The sequence below is a fragment of the Dromiciops gliroides genome, chromosome 1, assembly GCF_019393635.1.
Source record: "Dromiciops gliroides isolate mDroGli1 chromosome 1, mDroGli1.pri, whole genome shotgun sequence".
NCBI classification, from domain to species: domain Eukaryota; kingdom Metazoa; phylum Chordata; class Mammalia; order Microbiotheria; family Microbiotheriidae; genus Dromiciops; species Dromiciops gliroides.
In genome coordinates, this window is record NC_057861.1 from 45,124,973 (window position 1) to 45,148,575 (window position 23,603).

At 43.0% G+C, this 23,603-nt stretch overlaps 1 protein-coding gene across 1 annotated transcript in view; it reads left to right on the forward strand.

Moving 5' to 3' along the window:
* Positions 1–23,024, forward strand: part of LRCOL1 (leucine rich colipase like 1) — a 28,961-nt gene extending 5,937 nt beyond the window's left edge. Inside the window, exons 2-6 of the mRNA XM_043981573.1 lie at positions 8,894–8,985; positions 14,794–14,916; positions 18,623–18,748; positions 18,933–19,052; positions 22,918–23,024. Coding sequence (XP_043837508.1) covers positions 8,896–8,985; positions 14,794–14,916; positions 18,623–18,748; positions 18,933–19,052; positions 22,918–22,989 — 531 coding nt within the window. The 5' untranslated portion in view covers positions 8,894–8,895 and the 3' untranslated portion in view covers positions 22,990–23,024. The remainder of the gene's footprint in view (positions 1–8,893; positions 8,986–14,793; positions 14,917–18,622; positions 18,749–18,932; positions 19,053–22,917) is intronic.
* The last annotated feature ends 579 nt before the right edge of the window (positions 23,025–23,603 follow it).

The window sequence follows — 23,603 nt, forward strand, 5'->3', positions numbered from 1 at the left end:
TAATTCTTTTTTTTTTTTTAATTTTGGTGAGGCAATTGGGGTTAATTGACTTGCCCAGGGTCACACAGCTAGTAAGTGTTAAGTGTCTGAGACTGGATTTGAACTCAGGTCCTCCTGAATCCAGGGCTGATGCTCCACTGCGCCACCTAGCTGCCATGAGATTGAATAATTCTAATCGCCATCCATTGCCTCAAGGGAGAGATTAAAGAATCTTGTTTACTTCACTCTTCCTCTTCTCTCCTTTCCTTTCTTCCTTCCTTCCTTCCTTCCTTCCTTTTCTCCTTTCCTCCTTCTTCCCCTTCCCTAGTCAAATTGGTCTTCTCCCTGTTCTTCCTACATGGTACTCATTTTTCCCATGTGTGTGCCTTTCTAGCCTGTCAAGCCAGAAGTATGCTGGTAAGTGTTTAACAACTGGCTCTTTGCCGGGATGTGGAAGGGGGTGGAAAGGTGAGGGAATAGTGTTCAACATTTGTAATTTTAATCTGCATTACTAACATTTCCCCAATCACTTTATTAAGTCTAGACCATCAACAAAACAAATCTAACCCTGATTTGTAGCATTTGCCAATTTCACTGGTATAAATGCTCACACCCAAAATTTAATAATCATCTCTAGTCTAAGCTGGCTCAGCACATTCCTGCAGTCTGTTCCCTTGCTCAGGATCCTACTTGTATTTATTTATGTTTCTCTCTCTCTTTGTGTGTGTGTGTGTTTCAGTAGTTTGGGGTATTTGCAAGTTGAATATTCTGCTCATATCTGTCTGGGGTTTTGCAAGAACACTTCAGTTGTATGGCTTTTGTTGAGTATCATTGATTCTTAGATTCATGTTTACAGGGTGTGATTATTTTGGGTGATAATTTAAGCTACTTTGCTTTTCAGAATATACCATACCATTCTCTCTCTCTCTCTCTTTTTTTTTTTTTGGTGAGGCAATTGGGGTTAAGTGATTTGCCCAGGGTCACACAGCTAGTAAGTGTTAAGTGTCTGAGGCTGGATTTGAACTCAGGTACTCCTGAATCCAGGGCCGGTGCTCTATCCACTGCGCCACCTAGCTGCCCCCGTACCATTCTCTTTTTTTTTTTTTTTATTTTAGTGAGGCAATTGGGGTTAAGTGACTTGCCCAGGGTCACACAGCTAGTAAGTGTTAAGTGTCTGAGGCCGGATTTGAACTCAGGTACTCCTGACTCCAGGGCCGGTGCTCTATCCACTGCGCCACCTAGCTGCCCTGTACCATTCTCTTTTATGGTTTCTTATGGGCATGGAATAATCTTATGTCATGTGAATTTCTTTTCCTTTATATCTGAAGGTCTTTTTTCCTGGCCAAAATTTATTTTGTCATTCAAATTAAATTTCACCACTAGGAGTTTTAGAGTATTAGGGTTTTTTCCCTGAGGTAATCAATCTGTGGATTACCTTGAATGGTGCCTTTTTCCTGTATTTAGAAGTTCTGGGAAGTTTTCTTGTATTATTTACTGCATTACAGTGTTCAAGTTTTTACATTTGTCATGTTCTTCTGGGAGACCTATGACCCTCAGTTTGTCTCTATGTATCCTGTCTTTGGGGTCAATCATTTTGGCCTATATAGAGTTCATGTGTTCTTTTTTTTTTTTTAATGGGGTAATGAAAGTTAAGTGACTTGCCCAGGGTCACACAGCTAGTAAGTGTCAAGTGTCTGTGGCCAGATTTGAACTTAGGTCCTCCTGAATCCAGGGCCGGTGCTTTATCCATTGCGCCACATAGCTACCCCCATGTATTCTTTTAACATCGTTGCCTTTTGCTCTTCTTTCACCAGATTTTCCTACATTTTTGTATTTTTGTTTCCCAAATTTATTCATCTCATGTCTTTAAAGAAATTCTCTGTTGTGGATTCACATTTTTCTAATCTCCTAATTGAGTTCTCAAATTCTTCATTGGGAGCTCTAGGTTTTGATCTGTATTCATTCCTAATTTCTTTTTTTTGTTGTTGTTGTTTGTTGTTCAGTCATTTTCAGTCATATTTGACTCTTCATGACCCTATTTGGGGTTTTCTTGGCAAAGATATAGGAGTGGTTTGCCATTTCCTTCTACAGCTCATTTTACAGATGAAGAAACTGGGGTGGGGCTGCTAGGTGGCACAGTGGATAGAGCACCGGCCCTGGATTCAGGAGGACCTGAGTTCAAATCCAGCCTCAGACACGACACTTACTAGCTGTGTGACCCTGGGCAAGTCACTTAATCCCAATTGCCTCACCAAAAAAAAAAAAAAAAGAAAGAAAGAAAGAAAAAAGAAACTGAGGCAAACAGGGTTAAGTGACTTGCCCAGGGTCACACAGCTAGTAAGTGTCTGAGGCCAGATTTAAACTCAAGTTTCCCTGACTCCAGGTCTGGAATATGAGACTTTCTGACTCCAGACCCAGCACTCTATCCACCATGTCACATAGCTGCCCTAATTTCTTATTTTATGGATTTCATCTCTCCTTTAAATAATTCTAGGGTTTCTTGTTCTATATTCTCTTGAGAGTCCCTAGGATTCTGTATATCATCAGGCATTTGGCTTGCTTTTCTTGGTCTTATAGTATTTATTAAGAAAGCATTCTTTCTTTTTTTTTGAAAATTTTATATTTATTTATACTTTTGTTTTTAGGATCTTTGCTGATTACTTTTGCTCTGGGCTTTTATTAAGCATTTTCCCCTTGACATTTTTGGTTTTTAGTTTACATTTTTTTTTTATGTCTCCTGTTACTCAGTTTTTGGCTTCTCCCCCATTACTGGTGGGAACACTGCCAATGCTGGCCTTCTTCAACCTCATTGTTGAGGGATATAGTGTTCACTGACGCATGTCCTTGCCCTCAATATCATGGTGGAGGAACGACAGCAACAAAGTTTCAGTCTCCTTTCTTTCAGGCCGGGTGCAGCTATGTATGCTGGTTCCCTGCCCAATTCCTCCCTTGATTTCCCTCCTTCCCCCTACCAAATCTGATTTAAATAAGTATCTGCTGCTTTTTATGGGGTGGAGAAAAGGTAAGAAGAGTAACTGGGCATAGTCTCTGAAACCTTTGGGATCCCTAACCTAGGACCAGGCTTCTATCAGAAAACTACACATTTTTAACCTGTCCCCTCTTACTACATTTAACTGGACAGGGGTTGGTGTAAGGGGTTCCAGTAGAGTCTTTGAATCAGAAACAATAGGAGGGGAATCTTAAAATGGGTCCGAGGTTCAAGGTTGAGATTAGTTTGTGTCCCACTGCCTGGAGGCTGGAAGGGGAGAAGTCTGCTGAATGAGTGTTTTAAGGATCAGAGTTTTCCATTGTTATTTCATAAGTATCTTATCTTATTGGGATCCTCTCTTTTTGTCCCCTATAGATTCAGCTGTGTAATCTAAGACATAATTCCATTCCTCCTCCTCCTCCTCCTCCTCCTTCATTTAGAAAGTCCAAGGTATCTGGGAAAAGAGACTAATGCCTCAACTTGTAGGCCACATGATCTGGAAGTCTATCTTGATTTTTTTTAAGAAAGGTGCAAAATGGGACAGTTAGGTGGTACAGTGGATAGAGCACTGACCCTGGATTCAGGAGGACCTGAGTTCAAATCCAGCCTCAGACACTTGACACTTGCTAGCTGTGTGACCCTGGGCAAGTCACTTAACCCTCATTGCCCCACCAAAACAAAAAACAAAAAAAAGAAAGGTGGAAAACAGGTATTACATTTTAAAAAGTATTTTGCTCTTTAGAAGAAAATGCAGGGCAGCTAGGTGGCGCAGTGGATAAAGCACCGGCCCTGGATTCAGGAGTACCTGAGTTCAAATCCGGCCTCAGACACTTGACACTTACTAGCTGTGTGACCCTGGGCAAGTCACTTAACTCCCACTGTCCCGCAAAAAGAAGAAGAAGAAGAAGAAGAAGATGCAGCTGTGAATATTGTTCTCCAACAAGGCTGTTGACTAGATGTTTTGGGGTTTTTTTGACTACATGTTTCTTAAAGTTATCCAGGGTTCTATAACAGATGAAACTTCGGAGGTAACTATTCAGTTTTTTTCATGAGTGTAGATACTAATCTAACATTTGTTACCCATTACCCACTGTGTACCAAGTACTATACTAGACTCTGTGGATACCATGGCAAGAATGAAACAATCTTTGCCCTTGAAGATGTTATAATCTAGCTAGAGAAAACAATATGCGAATGTAGTGGAAGGGGTTGATAACAACCCCCCCCCCAACTGTATTTCTTCTAGCCCAATTGATGAGATTATAGGATGTAAAGGGAAGGACACAGATAGATATAATGAGATATGAAGGCTTTAGAGGAAATGTGAAAAAATGTTTATATTTTTAAGGAAATAAGAAGTTTCTTTATCTAACTTGATGGAATTATAGGGTGGCTAGCTAGCCATTGGATGGCTGATGGGTCAGCCACACCTGGACCCAGCTCTTGAGAAGGAATTGATTTTTACCTTTTGCCTTGGATGGGGAGAAGATTTTTCTCCCCATTCCACTGGTAATGGCATCTGGCAGTAGGTTCTCACAGATGGTCATTTGATTGGTCAATAAGCACCTACCATGTGCCTGACACTGTCCTAAACTCTGCTGATACAAGAAAGACAGCTCCTGCCTTCAAGGAATTTATAATCTATTGGAGGAATGACAACACACAAGTGAGAGCTAAAAGGAGAGGGAGGGGGAAAGTATCTGGTGTGGGAACATAATGGCAAAGTTGAGGGTAGTGTAGCTGGGTGGGAAATAAAGAGATGTCTAGTTTTAGAATGGAGAGAAAACTAGCCCTGAGGAGTCTAGTTGAGCTTGGGAGAGGAGAGGAAGTATAGAGTAACCCAGCTGAGCAACCTGCCCAGTAGAGACACAACATCCAAGGTTGCCACATGAGGACACCATGAGAGATTAAAGCACCTCAGGGCACCATGAGTTGTCTTGGCCGAATATGTTCCCTGTACATGTGCTGGTGCGTGTATGCATGTGCCTTTCTACCAATGTACTCTAACTGGTTGTCTATTCTTCACGCTGACACTGTGTATTTGTGGGGAGTGTTCCAAGTTTATGGGGATGGATATTTTGTAGCTACTGTTCATGTGATACTATCTCAATAAATGCCTTTGCTTTGAGCTAATTGTATCTTCTAGCTGACTATTAAAGGGAAACACACTAGTGGGAGCTTGTGAGCTCTATTGTTTCAAGAAAGCAAGCCCACCATCTTGGAGTGCTTGTTCCCTGGGGAACCCCAGAAGGAGTGCTGTAAAGTCTGTACCAAGTTTGCTTTGGCACAAGGCACAGGCACTGGATGAGTCACTGCCCTTACTCAGGTGGGCTGGATCCTTGCAGTATGCGGTGTCTTGGCTGATGGGTCAGTCTGTTGCTGTGCCAGGTCACATAGGTCATTCAGCTGCTGTGACTCCTCCTGGACTTGGCTGCAGCTGCTACTGTCTCTGGTTACTGGTTGGCTCTCTGATGAGTTTGATGGTTTTATTGGTTGCCTGGGTACTTCCCTCCCAGAATGCTTGCAGGTTTAAGATTAGGAAAGGGGTGGGGGAAGCAGGTATCACATGAACCTCACTCCTATCTGAAACAGACAAAGGAGAATTGAACACATACTGATGTGTGCACCTGCCTGCTTCTGTGTGTGTGTATACAGAGTTTGGAGCAGGAATACATTAAACTCAACAAAGAAAAAAGGTGGGGATAATAGGGAAAGGAAACAGGTTTAAAAGGAAGGGTAGAGGGGCAGCTAGGTGGAGCAGTGGATAGAGTACTAGCCCTGGATTCAGGAGGACCTGAGTTCAAATCCGGCCTCAGACACTTGACACTTATTAGCTGTGTGACCGATCCTGGGCAGGTCATCAACCCCAATTGCCTCACAAAAAAAAAAAAAAAGGAAGGGTAGAGTTGGAGAGGGAATAGTCTCAAGAAAAACAAATTTCACCTGAATTGTAGAGAGAGGATTGAAATGTAAGAAAGTGTAAGGACTAATGAATAGGGCTTGAGAGGAAGGTAGGAGGGGGCAGTGGGGATCACTAGTTTTGATCACATTCCTTCTTCTTTTGGTCTTCTTTGTGAAGAGGAGGGGGCGTGGTCAATGAGAGTAAAAAGTATGAGGAACATGAGGGAGGAAAGTATACAATTAACAATCCTAACTGAATGTGAATGAGATGAACTCACCCATAAAATGGAAGTATGGAAGAGAGTGGAAGGAGGCAACAACACCAGCACCTTTGGAGAGGATGCTTAATGACATGAGGGAAACCAGCCCAAGTCTTCCCCTTTTACTAACAAAGTCCCAGGAGTGGTTGATTGAACAGTGCAGTGCAGAGGCAAAATGGGAAATGCCTCATTAGCAGCCTTGCAAAACTGCTTTACATTCTGATGAGGTTGAGGTATTGGCCTTCAGGCAGATTATGATAGTAGTTATAAGTTAAGTTTCTGAATCCAACAAGCCTTCCATCACTGGGTATTCCATGGGTGGCATTTCATTGTTGTTCAGGCATTTCAATCATATCTGACTCTTCATGACCCATTTGGGGTTTTCTTGTCAGAGATACTGGAGTGGTTTGCCATTTCCATCTCCAGTTCATTTTACAGATGAGGAAACTGAGGCAAACAGGGTGAAGTGACTTGCCCAGTATCATGTCTGAGGCTGGATTTGAACTCAGTCCTGACTCTAGGCCTGGCACTCTGTGCACTATGGTGCCACCTAGCTGCCCGGGGTGGCATTTGATGCTCTTAATTTCAGAACTTGACTTTTCCAAGTGTCTATAACTTACCAAACTCAGTTAGCATTTGTTGTTTTTGTCGCTTAAAGCAACAAGCATGTGACTTCAGAGCATCCCTATGCAAATAGAATTTCTTTCCAAGAAAAAGAACTTCACAAATAAAAACATAAGCATTTTTTTCTGCCTTCTTTTGGATTCTGAGTGTCCTAGACTATGGAGACAGCTGAAGTTGCTTTATTTTTGGAATATAATTTTGGTTTTGGAGAGGTTCAAGAGGTCATGGGGATCAGAGGAAATGTCTAGTGCTCCATCTTGTTGCTTACGTAGCCTAGAAGTCTCTGGAAAGCACCAAAAAAAAATTAGGAAAGGGATATTGACATGTGCTAGAAGGTCTCAGTTGCTCTATCTCCCCCACCCCCAAGCTGAAAGAATGGTCGGTGACTGATTTTCATCCTGAGTTCCTCTGTGTGTGTGTGTGTGTGTGTGTGTGTGTGTGTGTGTGTGCATTCACTTTTTGGGGGTGGGGCAGTGAGGGTTAAGTGACTTGCCCAGGGTCACACAGCTAGTAAGTGTTAAGTGTCTGAGGCTGGATTTGAACTCAGGTACTCCTGACTCCAGGGCCGGTGCTCTATCCACTGTGCCACCTAGCTGCCCCTATGTATTCACTTTTTAAAAAAAAAATTCTTTTTAATTCAAATTGATTTTTTTTTTGAGAGGCAATGGGGGTTAAGTGACTTGTTCAAGGTCACACAGCTAATAAGTGTTCAGTGTCTGAGGCTGGATTTGAACTCAGGTCCTCCTGAATTCAGGGCCAGTGCTTTATCCACTGCACCACCTAGCTGCCCCCTATGCATTCACTTTTGATGGATCATAGTGAATAAAGGAGATGGGTAGAGATTTATAGAGCCTAAACTATAGGAATAATTCAGCTCACCTCAATTCATTAAATCCCTCAGCAACAACCAAAGTGGTATTCCTAATGTATAATTCTGATTGTGTCATTTTCCTTCTTCAAAAGTTCCAGTGGTGGGCAGCTAGGTGGCGCAGTGGATTAAGCACCGGCCCTGGATCCAGGAGTACCTGAGTTCAAATTCGACCTCAGACACTTAACACTTACTAGCTGTGTGACCCTGGGCACGTCACTTAACCCCAATTGCCTCCCTAAAAAAAAAAAGTTCCAGTGGCTTCTTCCTGCCTCTAGGCTAAAATGTGACCTCTTCTTGGTATTTATTCTTGGTATCTGGCCTCTTTTTTCAAGCCGATTATACATTATTCCCCTTGGTGCCCTCAGTGCTCTGGCCACACTGGTCTACTCGCCAGATTTCATATGTTCCATTCTCTCTCCCCTCGCCAGACCTTTGCACAGTGTCTTCCATGACTAGAATGTCCTCTCTCTTCCCCTCTGATGCTTACCATCTCTTACTCCCTTCAATGTTCAGCTTGTGCCCCCAGTTGTTAACCCCATCCTATCACCCACAAATTTCCTTTGCATGTTATTTATATTGACTTCTTTGTGCACAGCATTCTCCCCCCCCCAAAAGGTAAGTTTGTAAAGGGCAGAGGAAGTTTCCCTTTCAGTTTTGTGTCTGCAGGACCTAGCATAGAGCCTGGCATTTAAATGCTTATCATTGTTATTTAGGGTCTGTCCTGTTCCAGGCACTGTGGACACAAAGACAAAGAAAAAAAGTCTCTGCCCTCACGGAGCTCACATTCTCAGCCCAGAAAACAAGGGCATGAGAAGGAGACCAGATGAGAAGGGGACTAAGATGGTGACCACCAGGAGTTGATTTAAGCAGAGGAACACTAAATGATCCAGGATGGAGGGAAGCCATGTCTTGAAGGATCCAAGGACTTGGAAGAAATCTCATGGGACATAACCAACGCATGGGAAAGGATTTTTAAGAAATGAAATGGGGGGGGGCAGCTAGGTGGCGCAGTGGATAAAGCACCGGCCCTGGATTCAGGAGAACCTGAGTTCAAATCCAACCTCAGACACTTGACACTTACTAGCTGTGTGACCCTGGGCAAGTCACTTAACGCTCATTGCCTTAAAAAAAAAAAAAGAAATGAAAGGGACTTTTCATACAAATTTAGGAAACAAATTTATCCACTGATGGGTATCAGGAGAGAAATGAATGTGTCAGGTGACCTATCCCCTATCAGATCAGCTCTGACAGATCCTTTTTTTCTTCCAGGGATGCTGCTGGGTCCATTCTCAAAGGCGGGTGCCTTGAAGCTGCTGCTGACCTCCCTCCTCCTATCCCAAGGTTCCATGAAATTTCACAAGGTGAGAGTGATACTGTCCCTGAACTCCTTTAAGGGGTCTCTTCCCATCCCCAAACCTGCCCCATTTCTCCCTGAGGCTCATCATCGAGGCGGGGAATGCCCTGGCTGGAGCCTCCCTCTCCTTTCTCTGGGTCCAGCTCCCCAAACGGGATGCTCAGAAAGAACCACTGAATGGCTACATTGGAATGGAAATTTCCTTTGCTCTTTCTTCTGAGGCTCCCATCTCATAAAATAGCCTCAGTATCTTTATCTCTTGGGTCATTTGGTATTCCTTTAACTAAGCTTCTGTGGGGGTCCATCTATATTGCAAAGCACCAGGGCTCTAGATATATGAAATAGCCATTGCTCATGTTAATCTCCATACTTAATAATAGGTACGACAAATCAACAGACATTGATACTTAAATATTCAAATAATCAAAACCATATAACAGGAACTATTTTGACTTATAAAGGAAAAACACACTGGAAAATTGCTTTAAAATGTAAAAATATTTGGAAAACTTTAAAAAATGTAAAATTTTTGGAAAAATATTTTAAATTTTAAAAAAGTTTTGGAACACTTTTTTTTTTTTGGTGAGGCAATTAGGGTTAAGTGACTTTCCTAGGGTCACACAGCTAGTAAGTGTTAAGTGTCTGAGGCTGGATTTGAACTCAGATTCTTCTGACTCCAGGGCCAGTGCTCTATCCACTGCACCACCTAGCTGCTCCTTGGAACACTTTTAAAATTTACACATTTTTCTGTCAAACTAAAATAGCTAAAGATTCCTAAGTCAGGAGAGCAGCTAGGTGGTACAGTGGATAGAGCACTGGCCCTGGAGTCAGGAGGATCTGAGTTCAAATCCGGATTTAGACACTTGACACTTACTAGCTGTGTCACCTTGGGCAAGTCACTTAACCCCAGTTGCTTCACAAAAAAAAAAAAAAAAGATTCCCAAGTCAAAAAAGCTCTTCAGTGGATCCTTGTCAATGCAAAGAGTACCCCCCCATAGATCCCAGATGAATACCCATAGTATAATCCAGCCATGGTACTGGCTCATCTACATGGGCAGTGATGTGGTGCCCACCCTTCCTTTCTCTCTAGGTTGGCCTATTTATCCCACCCACCCTGCCCCCAAAAATGCAGATTTTGCATCTTTCAGGGGTCAGGGGACAAGCCAAGGCCATAAACACATAACTATGACAAAAATTCTCTCTCAGAGTACACTCCTATTACTGACTACTGTGGCTCCTGAGTCCCCACTGGTATTTCCCATCTATTAAAAAAAAAATAAGGTCTCCCTGATATCCCAAACTATTTTTTTTCTTTTTTTTTTTTTGAGGGGCAATGAGGGTTAAGTGACTTGCCCAGGGTCACACAGCTAGTAAGTGTCAAGTGTCTGAGGCTGGATTTGAACTCAGGTCCTCCTGAATCCAGGGCCATTGTTTTATCCACTGTGCCACCTAGTTGCCCCCTACCACAAACTCTTAAAAAAAATCATGGGGGGCAGCTAGGTGGTGCAGTGGATAGAGTACCAGCCCTGGATTCAGGAAGACCTGAGTTCAAATCCAGCCTCAGAGACTTGATACTTACTAGCTGTGTGACCCTGGGCAAGTCGCTTAACCCCAATTGCGTCACCAAAAAAAAAAAATATGGATATCTCTTTTTTAACCTCAACAGTGTTTTCCCTAGTTGCTCTCCTCTTCCCAGAAAGTCATCTCATAAGACAAAAACATTTTAAAATAAAAAAATAGGAGAAAAATCAGCAAAACTGAACAACACATTGAAAATGTCTGAAAACATGTGCAATGCACCTTCTTTTGGATTCCAGGTGGTTCTAGACCAAGAAGGCAGCTGAAGTTACTTTTATCTTTTTTATATATAATTTCTATTTTGGAGAAATCTGAGAGATCTTGAGGATCAGAGAAAATGTCTACTCCTCCATTTTATTATTCATGTGACCTGGAAGTCTGACTGTATTGATACCTTTATTTTGAGAAGGAAAAACTCCCTCAGAATTCCATAGAAGATCTGAAGAGTTTAATAGTTTTCCATTAGATGGGAACTGCTTGTCATCTGAATTATACTTTTTTTTTTTTACATCTTTTTTTCCAGGGCAATGAGGGTTAAGTGACTTGCCCAGGGTCACACAGCTAGTTAAGTGTCAAGTGTCTGAGGCTGGATTTGAACTCATGTCCTCCTGAATCCAGGACCAGTGCTTTATCCACCGCACCATCTAGCTGCCCCTGAATTATACTTTGAAGAAAATGAGGGGATGGATTCTTTGAGGCAGAGATGAAGAGATATAATTTCAGGGGAGATCACTAACAATTGGTGGAATGGGGGGAAAGGCTTCTTGTAGGTGGTGGCACTTGAACTGAGCCAGGAAGAGAGCTGGGGCGGGGGGTAGAGGTGAGGAGCAAGAATAACCCAGGTTTAAGGGATGACCTAGGCAAAGGAAGTGGCAGATACAATGTCATGGGTGAAGAACAAGTTTGCTAAGGGGCAAAGAATGTGAGGGGGAGTGATGTGTAGAACACATTCATGACAGCTCTGAGATCAAGTGTGGATGCTAGCTCAGAAATGACATATGCTCTTTCTCTGTAGACTAGGAAACCAAACCAGGGTAATAATGCTGTTAGGGGTCAAAACAATAGAAACCAAAGCAGTCCTGGGAATTATGACCAGGGACAAGATAGGTCATGAAATGAATGGGATCCTATTAGAGGAGAGCTATGGTTTAAATAGGGCAGCTAAGTGGTACAGTGGATAGAGTTCTGGGTCTGGAGTCAGGAAGATGAATCTTCTTGAGTTCAAATTTGACTCCAGACACTTAGTAGCCATGTGACCCTGGAAAAATCATTTAACCTTGTTTGCCTCAGTTTCATCTGTAAAGTGAGCTGGAGAAGGAAATGGCAAGCCAGTCTAGTGTCTTTTGCCAAGAAAACCCCAAATGGTGTGATGAATAACAACAGTGGTTTAAATGAAGGCAGAAATCTATGAAGCAAATCATCGCCAAAATTAGGAGATAATGACAGAAAGACAGAGAGAGCAAGAGAGAGAGAGAGAGAGAGCAAGAGAGAGAGCAAGAGAGAGAAAGAGAGAGAGAAGAAGAAGAAGAAGAAGAAGAGAGAGGAGAGAGGGAGAGAGAGACACCTGACATCCTCCAGAACCAAAGAAACAGAAATTTTTGGGGGCAGCTAGGTGGCACAGTGGATAGAGCACCGGCCCTGGAGTCAGGAGTACCTGAGTTCAAATCCGGCCTCAGACACTTAACACTTACTAGCTGTGTGACCCTGGGCAAGTCACTTAACCCCAATTCCCCAATTGCCTCACTAAAAAAAAAAAAAAATAAATAAATTATTCCTTTGTCCTCAAGTATAGATCAACCAAGATGAAAGTAGTACCTCAGCTTTCTGGAAAAGGCTCTAATCTTTTCATAGAGGTTTGGTGGTCAGTCTCCTTGTGAAGTTCTGACAGAAGCACAACCACTTCTTTCCAGAACTGCTTATTTGCCATAAGAAGGTTAGAGACCCATACGTGCTGGGACAACTGTTCAGTCAACTCTTTGTGACCCCATTTGGGGTTTTCTTGGCAAAGATACTGGAGTGGTGTGTCGTTTCCTTCTCCAGATCATTTTACAGAGGAGGAAACTAAGGCCAATAGAAGGAAGTGACTTGGCTAGGGTCACACAGATAGTTAGAATTTGAGACCAGATTTGAACTCAGGAAAATGAGTCTTCCTCACTCCAAGCTGGTGGTGCTATCCTCTCTATCCACTGTGCCACCTAGCTGCCCATGCTGACACTATTGATCAATAGTCAATAAACATTTATGAAGCACCTACTATGAGTCTTGCATTGTGCTATGCACTCTGGATACAAATATGAAATTAAAAAAATAGTTCGGGGGGCAGCTAGGTGGCGCAGTGGATAAAGCACCGGCCCTGGATTTGAGAGGACCTGAGTTCAAATCCTGCCTCAGACACTTGACACTTACTAGCTGTGTGACCCTGGGCAAGTCACTTAACCCTCATTGCATCACAATAACAAAAAACAAACAAACAAACAAAAAAGATAGTCCGTGCCTCAAAGAGCTCATAATCAAATGGGGGAAAACAACATAAAAAAGGAAGCTGAAGGGGTTGGGGGGAAGGTTGTCAGGGGAGATGGTGGAAAAGCCAAAAAAGTATCTAAACTATTAGATACTGGTTCACAAATGACCATAATACCAGACTCAGTGAGAAAAAAAATGCACAAACCAAAGAAACAAAACAAACCTTTAAACTGGTCTTGGATAAATGGGTTCAGAGACCCAAAACCCCCAGCTAGGAAGTAGGCAGAAAGTTAAAGATCCACAGTTTGGCCCAAGGAGATCTATTGCAGGCTCAGGAGAAGAAATCAATGGAATAGATGGATTAAGTAAAACCTTTGCCCTATGTCAGAATCTGAAAATTAGCATTCAATAATTGGTAGAAAAAGTCTTATGGGATCTGGTAGTCTTGTCTCTCTGCCCCAAAGCAAGTTGTTAATACCCCTTGGTATAGAAGTGAAGGAAGAGGGGGCAGCTAGGTGGTGCAGTGGATAAAGCACCGGCCCTGGATTCAGGAAGACCTGAGTTCAAATCTGGCCTCAGACACTTGACACTTACTATCTGTGTAACCCTGGGCAAGTCACTTAACCCTCATTGTCCCCCCCTCCCCCAAATGAAAGAATTGAAGGAAGAGAGAAGAAAATTAATGAATTCTTGAAGGACTTGAAACAGGAAGGCATAATTCAGAAAACAATTAGTTCGTATGATTCTTCTCTGGGTCAAGAAAAAAGGCAAGCGATTAGAGAATTGACAGTGGCCTCTAGGAAATTTAATACCGAGACTGAGCCCATTAATGGAGCCTTCCCCAATACTTTGGAAATGATAAACAGGAAGTGGGAATTATGGTACATTAACTACCCAAAATGCAATGGTCAGTTGCCCCACAGAAACTACAGTTAAATTCCTAGTGATGATATGGACTTTGGAGGGAATATTGATTCCCCAACCAGTAGGAGAAAAGATTTTAGCTATAAATCCCCCAAGAGATCCAAGAGGTACAAAAGTCAATAGGTTTATTTGGCTTCTGGAGAAGCCATATTCCTCATTTTGGTATGATGTTAGCCCCAGTTGATGAGGTAAAGAGAAAATTAAATTACTTTAAGTAGGGCCCCAAAGAATGATATGCATTAGAGCAGGTAAGAAAGGTTGGATAACAGGCCACGTCATTAGTTCCGATCTCATGGGATCCCTTCTTTTGGTTAGAAGTTAAATCATTGTGGAGATCTTTATGACAGTCTGTCTGTCCCAAGCTAAAGAAGAATAATGAGAAGGTTTACATTTCACTTAAGCTTTTGGTGTAGGAAAATGACTGGCTCACAGACTACTATGGGGGAAAAAACATGACATTATGAGTATATCACACCTATATAGAAAAAGAGGGTTTGAGTCAAGGTATACTGATGACATCAGAGACACCAAGCCCTATATCAACATGGGCCCAAATCACTCTCTCCTCCCCACCCCGCCCTGCCCTGATACATTGGGACCACCACCACTACTCAGTGGGCACTAAAGTGGAAATGGTTTATAGCCTACAGAGGCAGTGCTGGGGAAATGAGGAATGGACTTCCCTTGGATGATGGGCCACTCCGATCCTAGCGACAGCGATCCTTTGTATAGCAGAGCAGCTCCATTCATCTCTTGCCAGTTCCCTCCTCTAAGATGCTTATTGCCATCTGCTCATCCACATTGGGATCCATACCAGCCAATCAGGACCCACGTTCCTTTGTCTCTGCAGAATATCGGGGAGACTTGTAGGTCGCACATGGAATGCTACAGCGAGTGCTGTGTCTATAACAACAAAATGGAACAGCTTTGTACCAGGAGGACAATTTTCTTGCAGTGCAGTGGTTGGAAGAAGGTGGGTCGTGGCTTTGTCTCTGGGTGGGTGAGGGGCAGGTGGGTGAAGGAAAGAGGGTTCCATCTTTGGGCATCAGACCATTCCTGCTGCTTTCTCCTTTACCTAGAAAGAGGAGGGGGCACCAGGGGAGACCCCAATTGCTTCTCCTGTTTCCTCTTTATTTCTTAAAAGTTATTATTTAAGGGGCAGCTAGGTGGTGCAGTGGATAGAGCACTGGCCCTGGATTCAGGAGGACCTGAGTTCAAATCCGGCCTCAGATACTTTACACTTACTAGCTGTGTGACCCCAGGTAAGTCATTTAACCCCAATTGCTTCATCCCCCCAAAAAGTTATTATTTAAAATAATATTTCATGGGGGCAGCTAGGTGGCGCAGTGGATAAAGCACTGGCCCTGGATTCAGGAGGACCTGAGTTCAAATGCTGCCTCAGACACTTGACACTTACTAGCTGTGTGATCCTGGGCAAGTCACTTAACCCTCATTGCCCTGCAAAAAAAAAAACCAACCCAAAATTGCATTCCCCCTCGGTTACATATTAAAACAATTTTTAACATTTGTGTGTTTTTAAGTTATGAGTTCCAAATTCTACCCCTTCCTTCCTCCCTCCCCCACCCTAAAACAGTAAGCAATCTCATGTAGGTTATACATGTGCAAAAGAGTTATTTATTAATAATGGAGACAGCATAGCTGTAGTAGATAGAGAGTCAGTCTTGGTGTCAGGGAGACCTGGGTTCAAATCCTGCTTCTGACAGATACTGGCAGTGTAAATCACTTAACTTGTCAGTGTCTAAAGACAGTGATGTCAAATTCAGATAGAAATCAGGGCCATTAAACTAAGGACCCCTGCACTTATAAAATCATATTATCAATATTCTATTATGTTCTCTTTATTTTGTTAGATATTTTCCCAATTACATTTTTTGGGGGAGGCAATTGGGGGTTAAGTGACTCGCTCAGGGTCACCCAACTAATAAGTGTCTGAAACCAGATTTGAATTCAGGTCCTCCCAGGGCCAGTGCTCTATGCACTGTGCCACCTAGCTGTGCCTCCCAATTACATTTGAATTTGGTTCTGCCTTGCTTGAGGGCATAACCTTCTTTGACATCTCTGCCCCAGGCCACTGGCTCAAGGCTGTAGTTTGTGGTGAAGGTGTTGACCTATCTGTATAGATAGAAGCTCCTCCATGGGGGGAGGGCAGGACCTTCCTACATCAATGGAAATTGCAGGACTCCCCTCTTTCAATTGATAATGATGAATGATGTTGATAGAATGCTTTGAGGATTGAAAAACTCCTTTACAAACATCTCATCTGATCTTCACAAAGGCCCTGTGACCTAAGCATAAAATCCCCATTTTATAGCTGAATCTCAGCAAGGTTAAGTGATAGGCTTAGGTCACAACTGGTAAGTTTCAGAAGCCAGGATTTGAACCCAAGTCTCTCCTGACTTTAAGATCAGTGTCTTTGCCACCCTACTGTACTGTATCAGACCCTTCCTAAGCACAAAAGTAACTTCCACTGAAGACAGCTTAGCAAGACATGTGAGGATACTCCCACCAGCCTTTGTCACTTCCTGCTTTGGGAGTTCACCATATGCTGACAAAAGAGGTGAGACAGTGGTGTAGTGGGGAGAGGGGCTTGCTGTAGAGTCAAGAAGAGCCATCTCAGCCACCTCCTGTCATGTCACTTACCTTCTCCTACTCTCTAACACCATCAGTTGTGGAGAATCTTCATCAAAAGAGGAAATTCTCCCCCTACCTGCAACTCCCTACTGCCAAAGTCACAAATCTTGTATAAAGTAGAAAGGCTTTGCCTCCTAACTTTTTTTTTTTTTTTGCGGGGCAATGGGGGTTAAGTGACTTGCCCAGGGTCACACAGCTAGTAAGTGTCAAGTGTTTGAGGCCGGATTTGAACTCAGGTCCTCCTGAATCCAGGGCTGGTGTTTTATCCACTGCGCCACCTAGTTGCCCCTGCCCCCTAACTTTAATAAATTTCCTCATTATCTGTGCTGGGGAGAGGGGAAGGGGAAGAAACAAATCTTCCCCACTTATTCTCTGTTGTCCTTGGCTTCAATATTTCAAGTGATAGGGAGCCACTGGAGTCCATTGTATGGAGAGGGTGATGTCAGACCTGCAAATTAGGAAGGTCACTTTAAAAAAAAATGGGGGCGACTAGGTGGAGCAATTGGATAAAGCACCAGCCTTGGAGTCAGGAGTACCTGAGTTCAAATTCAGCCTCAGACACTTAACACTTACTAGCTGTGTGATCCTGGGCAAGTCACTTAACCCCAATTGCCTCACTAAAAATAAATAAATAAATAAATATTTTAAAAATTGTATTATTTTATTTTTTTTTAAAAATTGTTTCCAATCACATGTAAAGATATTTTTCTCCAACACTTTTTTTTTGGGGGGGGTGAGGCAATTGGGGTTAAGTGACTTGCCCAGGGTCACACAGCTAGTAAGTATCAAGTGTCTGAGGCTGAATTTGAACTCAGGTACTACTGAATCCAGGGCTGGTGCTTTATCCAATTGCTCCACCTAGTCGCCCCCAAGATATTTTTCAACATTCATTTTTGGTAAGATTTAGGAAGTTCACTTTGGTAGCTGAGTGGGTGGATGGACTGGGATCAAATGGGGGAGTTGTTTTTTTATGATGAAGGACACCTGGGCATGGTTGTAGGGAGTGTGGAAGTAGCCAATAGAAGCAGAGAAATTGAAGACTATAGAGAAAGTGGGGGTGATGGTGGGGACAGTCTGTCTGGAGAAGATGGGAGAGGATGGGATCAATATAGAGGGGCTTGCCTTGGCAGGGAGAAGAGACACGTCCTCTTGATTGATATGAGTGAAAGGTTATGGGCAAGGTATTTGTCTAAACAATTTGAGGTGAAGTGGAGAAAAAGGAGAGGCTTATCTTCAAGGTGCAGAGACACAAAGTCTGGCAAAAGAAGCTGTACTTTGGCCCTACTGTATGGCAGCTGGTGATGTATAATTGATATTCTTTACCTGGAAACCTTTTGTGTTTTTTTCCCCCAAGATCACTTTCTGTTTCTTTATCTCGTATATACATAGTTATTTTTATGTTATCTTCCTTTTTAGACTATAAGCTCCTCGAGGTCAGGGACTCTGCTTTTGCCTTTCTCTCTCTTTCTTTCCTTCCTTCTTTCTTTCTTTCTTTTTTCTTTCTTTTCCTTTCTTTCTTCTTCTTCTTCTTCTCCTCTTTCTCCCCTTCCTTCCTTCCTTTTTTCTTTCTTTCTTTCTTTCTTTCTTTCTTTCTTTCTTTCTTTCTTTCTTTCTTTCTTTCTTTCTTCCTTTCTTTCTTTCTCTCTATGGCTTAGCACAGTGCCTGACACATACTAATAGATCCTAATAAATGCTTGCTGATTGATTGACTTGCCGATTGACAGTTTTTAGCTGTTTGTTTATGTGCCCTCTTTCTCTTGTGTAATGCAATAACCCAGTAAGAATTTTTGGCATAAATACTGTACGTGTTGTGCTGCTAACTCAGCTTTCTTTTATCTATGCCACTTCTTCTCTACAGGTCTTTTTTGACCTGATAAGACTTAGAATCAATAGTGGAAGTGCTGGGTCAAGGGACTGAACAGAGAAGTTGTTTTCCTTGCTCTGTTCTAAATTGTTTGGGGATCTTAACTTGACTGGGATAGTCAAAGTTGGGGGAAGATGAACAGCTAATCTACATATTCCTTTAGCCCACTGGATATTTATGCCATCACCCCTCTGAGTGCAAAAGCAACTGTTGTGTTTCTACCACCTCTAATCCCCGGACAGTTTGTGTCCAAAGGACAATTTTCATGCAGTGTTTTTCTTGGAAAAAGGTAAGTCTGACCCTTCTGGCTTAGGGGTGCTGCTTAGAAAGAAGGGCAACCCACTGATTCACCTCAACCCTTCATTTTGCCACTTACTCTAGTCTTTGGGGACTATGGGGGCGGGGAAGAATTTTAAGAACGGAGGAGGAGGGAGCGATCACGTAGGAAGAATTTAATCTGTGTGCTCTTGCAGTTGGAAGGAGACACCTGCTCTAGTCATGAAGAGTGTCAAAGTAAATGCTGCCTCAGCACATATGACGATATTTACCATTGCATCCCCAAGACAGGAATGCTCATCAAATGTTTACTTCAGGTGGGTCATCGCAACTTCCTGATCATTTGTTAAGGTCCTGTTATGTGCCAGGTACCTGTGGTAGGCACTGGTGATGAGGAACATAGGACAGTCACTCCCCTCAAGTTTACATTCTATGGGAGAAACATTGTGTCTATGTATAAGTGAATACAGAACACAAAGTAGTTTTTGGTTTTTTGGGAGGAAGGAGTTTCTGACAGCTGGGAGATCTTGAAAGGCCTCACAGATGAGTTGGCACTGGAGTTGGGCTTTGAAGGGAACTAGAGATTCTAAAAGGTGTACGGGAGGAGGGGGACAACCCCTACAAAGCCACGGAGATGGGTCTTGGAATACTGTATTCAAAGTAGACTAAGCAAGCCAGCTTAGTATATACCCTCTCCTAGTGAGCTAACTAGTCTTTCAGCTGGTAGAGGTTCTAGGTACCAGGAAGAGAAAGGAATAGGAATGTGTTGTGTCTTGCCTTGATGCAGCAAGACCAGAACAAGTAGGCACACCTTTCAATTCCCATGCTCACTCAAGCAATTTGGGATTCTACTGTTTGAAGCTATTTCTTCCCTCTTCCAACTCCCACACCTCTAGGAAGAAGGGAGAAGGGAGAAAGCAGAAGGCAGAAGGCAGTAGTTTCCATTGGCCACCTTCTGACCAGTGCTAGGAACCCCTTTGCTACTCATAACTGATTTTTTTTTCCATTGGCAAGGTCAACAAATCAATTAACAAACATTTCTTTTTTTTTTTTTTTTGGTCTGGCAATGAGGGTTAAGTGACTTGCCTAGGGTCACACAGCTAGTAAGTATCAAGTGTCTGAGGTCAGATTTGAACTCAGGTCCTCCCGAATCCAGGGTTGGTGCTTTATCCAAAGTTTTTTTGTTTGTTTTTTGTTTTTTTGCTGGGCAATGAGCATTAAGTGACTTGCCCAGGGTCATACAGCTGGTAAGTGTCAAATGTCTGAGGCGGGATTTGAACTCGGGTCCTCCTGAATCCAGGGTTGGTGCTTTATCTACTGCGTCATCTAGCTGCCTCCTCAACAAACATTTATTAAGCACTATGTGCTGGAAACTGTGCTAAGCACCGAGGATGGATACAAAGACAGAAATGAGTAGTCGCTGTCCTCAAGGAACTTACATTTTATTTTATTTTTCTTTATTTTTTGCAGGGCAATGAGGGTTAAGTGACTTGCCCAGGGTCACGCCCCTCTTTTTTTTTTTTTTTTTTGCAGAAGGAACTTCCATTTTAGAGAGGAAGACTACATGTTCACATAGTAGTAGTTACCAGAATAAGTATGATGTGTTGTTGTTGGCAAAGGGAGGCACCAGCTGCTAGGAAACTTGGGGAAGTCCCCACATAGGAGGGGGCATTGCATCTGAACTTTGAAGGAAGCTAGAGATTCTAAGAGAAGGAGAACAGGAGTGAGTGTATTCCAGGCATGGGGGGAAGCCCTGTGCCGACATACAGAGATACGGGATAGAACAAGGAACAGTAACTTGTCCAAGAATGGGGATTACAGAAACTGCAAAGGTAGGTTGGAGCCACTTTGTGAAGGGTTTTAAACACCATGGAAGATTGTGTTTGATTCTAGAGGTACAAAGGATCTGTTGGAGATTTGTCTACTTAGGGGTAATCCCATGGGGATGAGCTAGGGCTTTTCACTACCTGACCAGGATCTGAGCACACTCAGCCCTCCACTCTAAGGCCGGCCCACTCCTGGACTTGAAGTCTCCTGGTCTGTTCCTGAATTGATGCTGTGGATGCTGGGCATTTATGAGTATGTCTTTGTTTTTTAGTGATGAGGATGAGCCCCCTATTTTGGAAAAATGAAGCCCTCTGACCCCAGAGGCTCCTGACTTTGGAGGGGCTCTTGCCCCAGGGAGGAACCAAAACCTCCAACCCAATACGGTTCTCCTTGTTGCCCCTTTAGCCTTGCTCCCGCATGCTGTGAGTTCATAGGGAAGTCCCATCCTTTCACCTCCAATTCTGGTTTCTGTTTCCTGGCTCCTGTTTCTATTCTTTTTTTTTTTTTAATTTTAATTTTTTTATCAGGGCAATGAGGGTTATGTGACTCGCCCAAGGTCACACAGCTAGTAAGTGTCAAGTGTCTGAGGTCAGATTTGAACTCAGGTCCTCCTGAATCCAGAGCTGGTGCTTTATCCACTGCACTACCTAGCTGCCCCCTGTTTCTATTCTTGATCCTGGGGTGTAAGGGAAGAAAAGAGAGGCACAGTGCATCTGAGTTCAAATCCCAACTGTGATACCTGTTTCCTGAATGGCCTTGGGCAAATCACTTTATCTTTCTTGGTCTCAGTTTCCTCCCCTGTAAAATGAGGGGATTGGCCTAAATGACCTCTGCAGTCTCTTCCAGTTTTTAGTCTAGACACCCAAGGACACTAGGATCCTGGGTCATCTTCCTGCTAGAGCTCTTTTGTTTTTCTCCCATTAACTCCTGGGGCTTGGATAGTCTATAAAACTGGAAGTGAACTTAGAGGCTATTTAGTCCAACCCATACCAGAAAAAAAAGCATCTCCCAAAGTAATTACTTACCCCCAAAGTAATCATCTAAGTCTCCTTGGAACCTACCCCCTCCTGAGGCCACCCATTCTACTTTGGGACAGCTCCCATTGTCAGGAAATTTCCCTTTACCTTTCTGAGTCTAAACTGGCTTCTTCTCAATTTCCACCCATCTCTAATGGCTCTGCTCTCTGCAGCCAAGCAGAGGAAGAAATCTAGCCCTTCTTCCCTCAGAAAGACTTTCAAATACCCAGAGGCAGCTGTCAGGTCTGCTGCAGCACCCACTCTTCTATCTAGTTCCTCTCTAGATCTCTGGGCCTGGAGTCAGGAATACCTGGATTCAAAACCAGCCTCAGACATTTACTAGCTGTGTAACCCTGGGCAATTCACTTAACCTCTGTTTGCCTCAGTTTCCTATAAAAATAGAAGTAATAAATAGCACCTACTTCCCAGGGTTGTTGGGAGGATCAACTGAAATGATATTTGTGAAGTGCTTAGCACAGTACCTGGCACATTGTAGGCACTTAATTAATGCTTTTCTTTTCTTTCTTTTCTTCCTTCACTTCCCTTTCCTCCCTCCTTCCCCTCTTTCCTCCTTCTCTCCCTTTCTCTCCTTCCTTCTTTCCTCCCTTCCTTCCTTCCTCCTTTCCTCCTCTCCCTCCCTCCCTCCCTCCCTTCCTTCCTCTTGCTCTCTCTCCCTTCCTCCCTTCCTCCCTCCCTTCCTTCCTTCCCTTCCCTTTCATATCCCCCTTCCCCAATGGAAGGAGATTTGGGTTCTTAACTTTTTTACCCAGACATATTGGAAACAAGCTCACCCTTCTTTATGCTCTTGAAAGGAAATGATAGAGCATATTTAAAAATAAAGACAATAAGCATTTAATAAGCACTTGCTAAGTATAACACAGGAGATAAAAGGAAAAGCAAAAACATTTTCTCTGCCACTCCAGGTACGGGAATGGGAAACCAAATGGGGAATGACAGTGAGCCCTATAATACCAGTATTTCACTAGGAAGCAGCTCCATTCCTATTATTTACTGCCATTTGTGTAATTACACAATTCAATTTGATTTAACAAATAGATTGATTCTATTGTGTCCAGGCACTGTGCTAAGCACAAAACAGTGCCTGCCTTTACTTTCTATTAGGGGAAGGCAGAGGAAGTTAGATGTGTACACAAGTGTGGAAGTACCAAGTGGATTCAGAGTAATATGAAATCATTTCAAGAAGGGGAGGGTGCTAATAACTGAGATGACCAGTTAAAGCTTTGGGTAGACAGTGGTACCTGAAAGTGGGCTTTGACAAATGTGAATAATGGCAAAGCACCTTGGGAGATACAGTTTTCTTTTCCCTCTCCTTTCTCAGGCTGAGAATAAAGTTGAAGCTGAAGAGGAAACAACACCAAGAAGTGACAAAAGAAAATGGCTAGGAAGATGAAGGGTATCCCAGTGGAGCAGCCAGTGACATCACCCACCAGACAAAAGGGAGAGCAACTAAGAGAGGGGAATAGAAGCCTGTACTGAGTGGACTCTTCCCCATTGACTGGGCAGCCAAGTGGCTGAGGGACATCTTTCTTCTTCCTATTCATCCCACCTCATGCATCCAGATGGACATTTAAACCTCTTTCCTCTGTGTCTGTTTCACTGTCGTAGTCATATTTTTGCTAAACTCAACTTATTCAGATAAAATATTCATTCTCCTTTGTCTCCTTAAATATGACTTTAACCTCTGTCCGAATGTGTAAAGGAGGCAGTTCTGAGGAGATTTGATGTTTCCTGCACCCCATGCTTAGCTTAGTGGTCAAAGAAACTACCTAGAGAAGTAGACTGAGTGGATATTTACTTTATCTATCTATCTATCTATCTATCTATTTAGTTAGTTATTTATTTGTTTATTTATTTGGTGAGGCAGTTGGGGTTAAGTGACTTGCCCAGGGTCACACAGCCACTAATTGTAAAGTGTCTGAGGCCAGATTTGAACTCAGGTCCTCCTGACTCCAGGGCTGGTGCTCTATCCACTGTACCACCTAGCTGCCCTGTGGATATTTACTT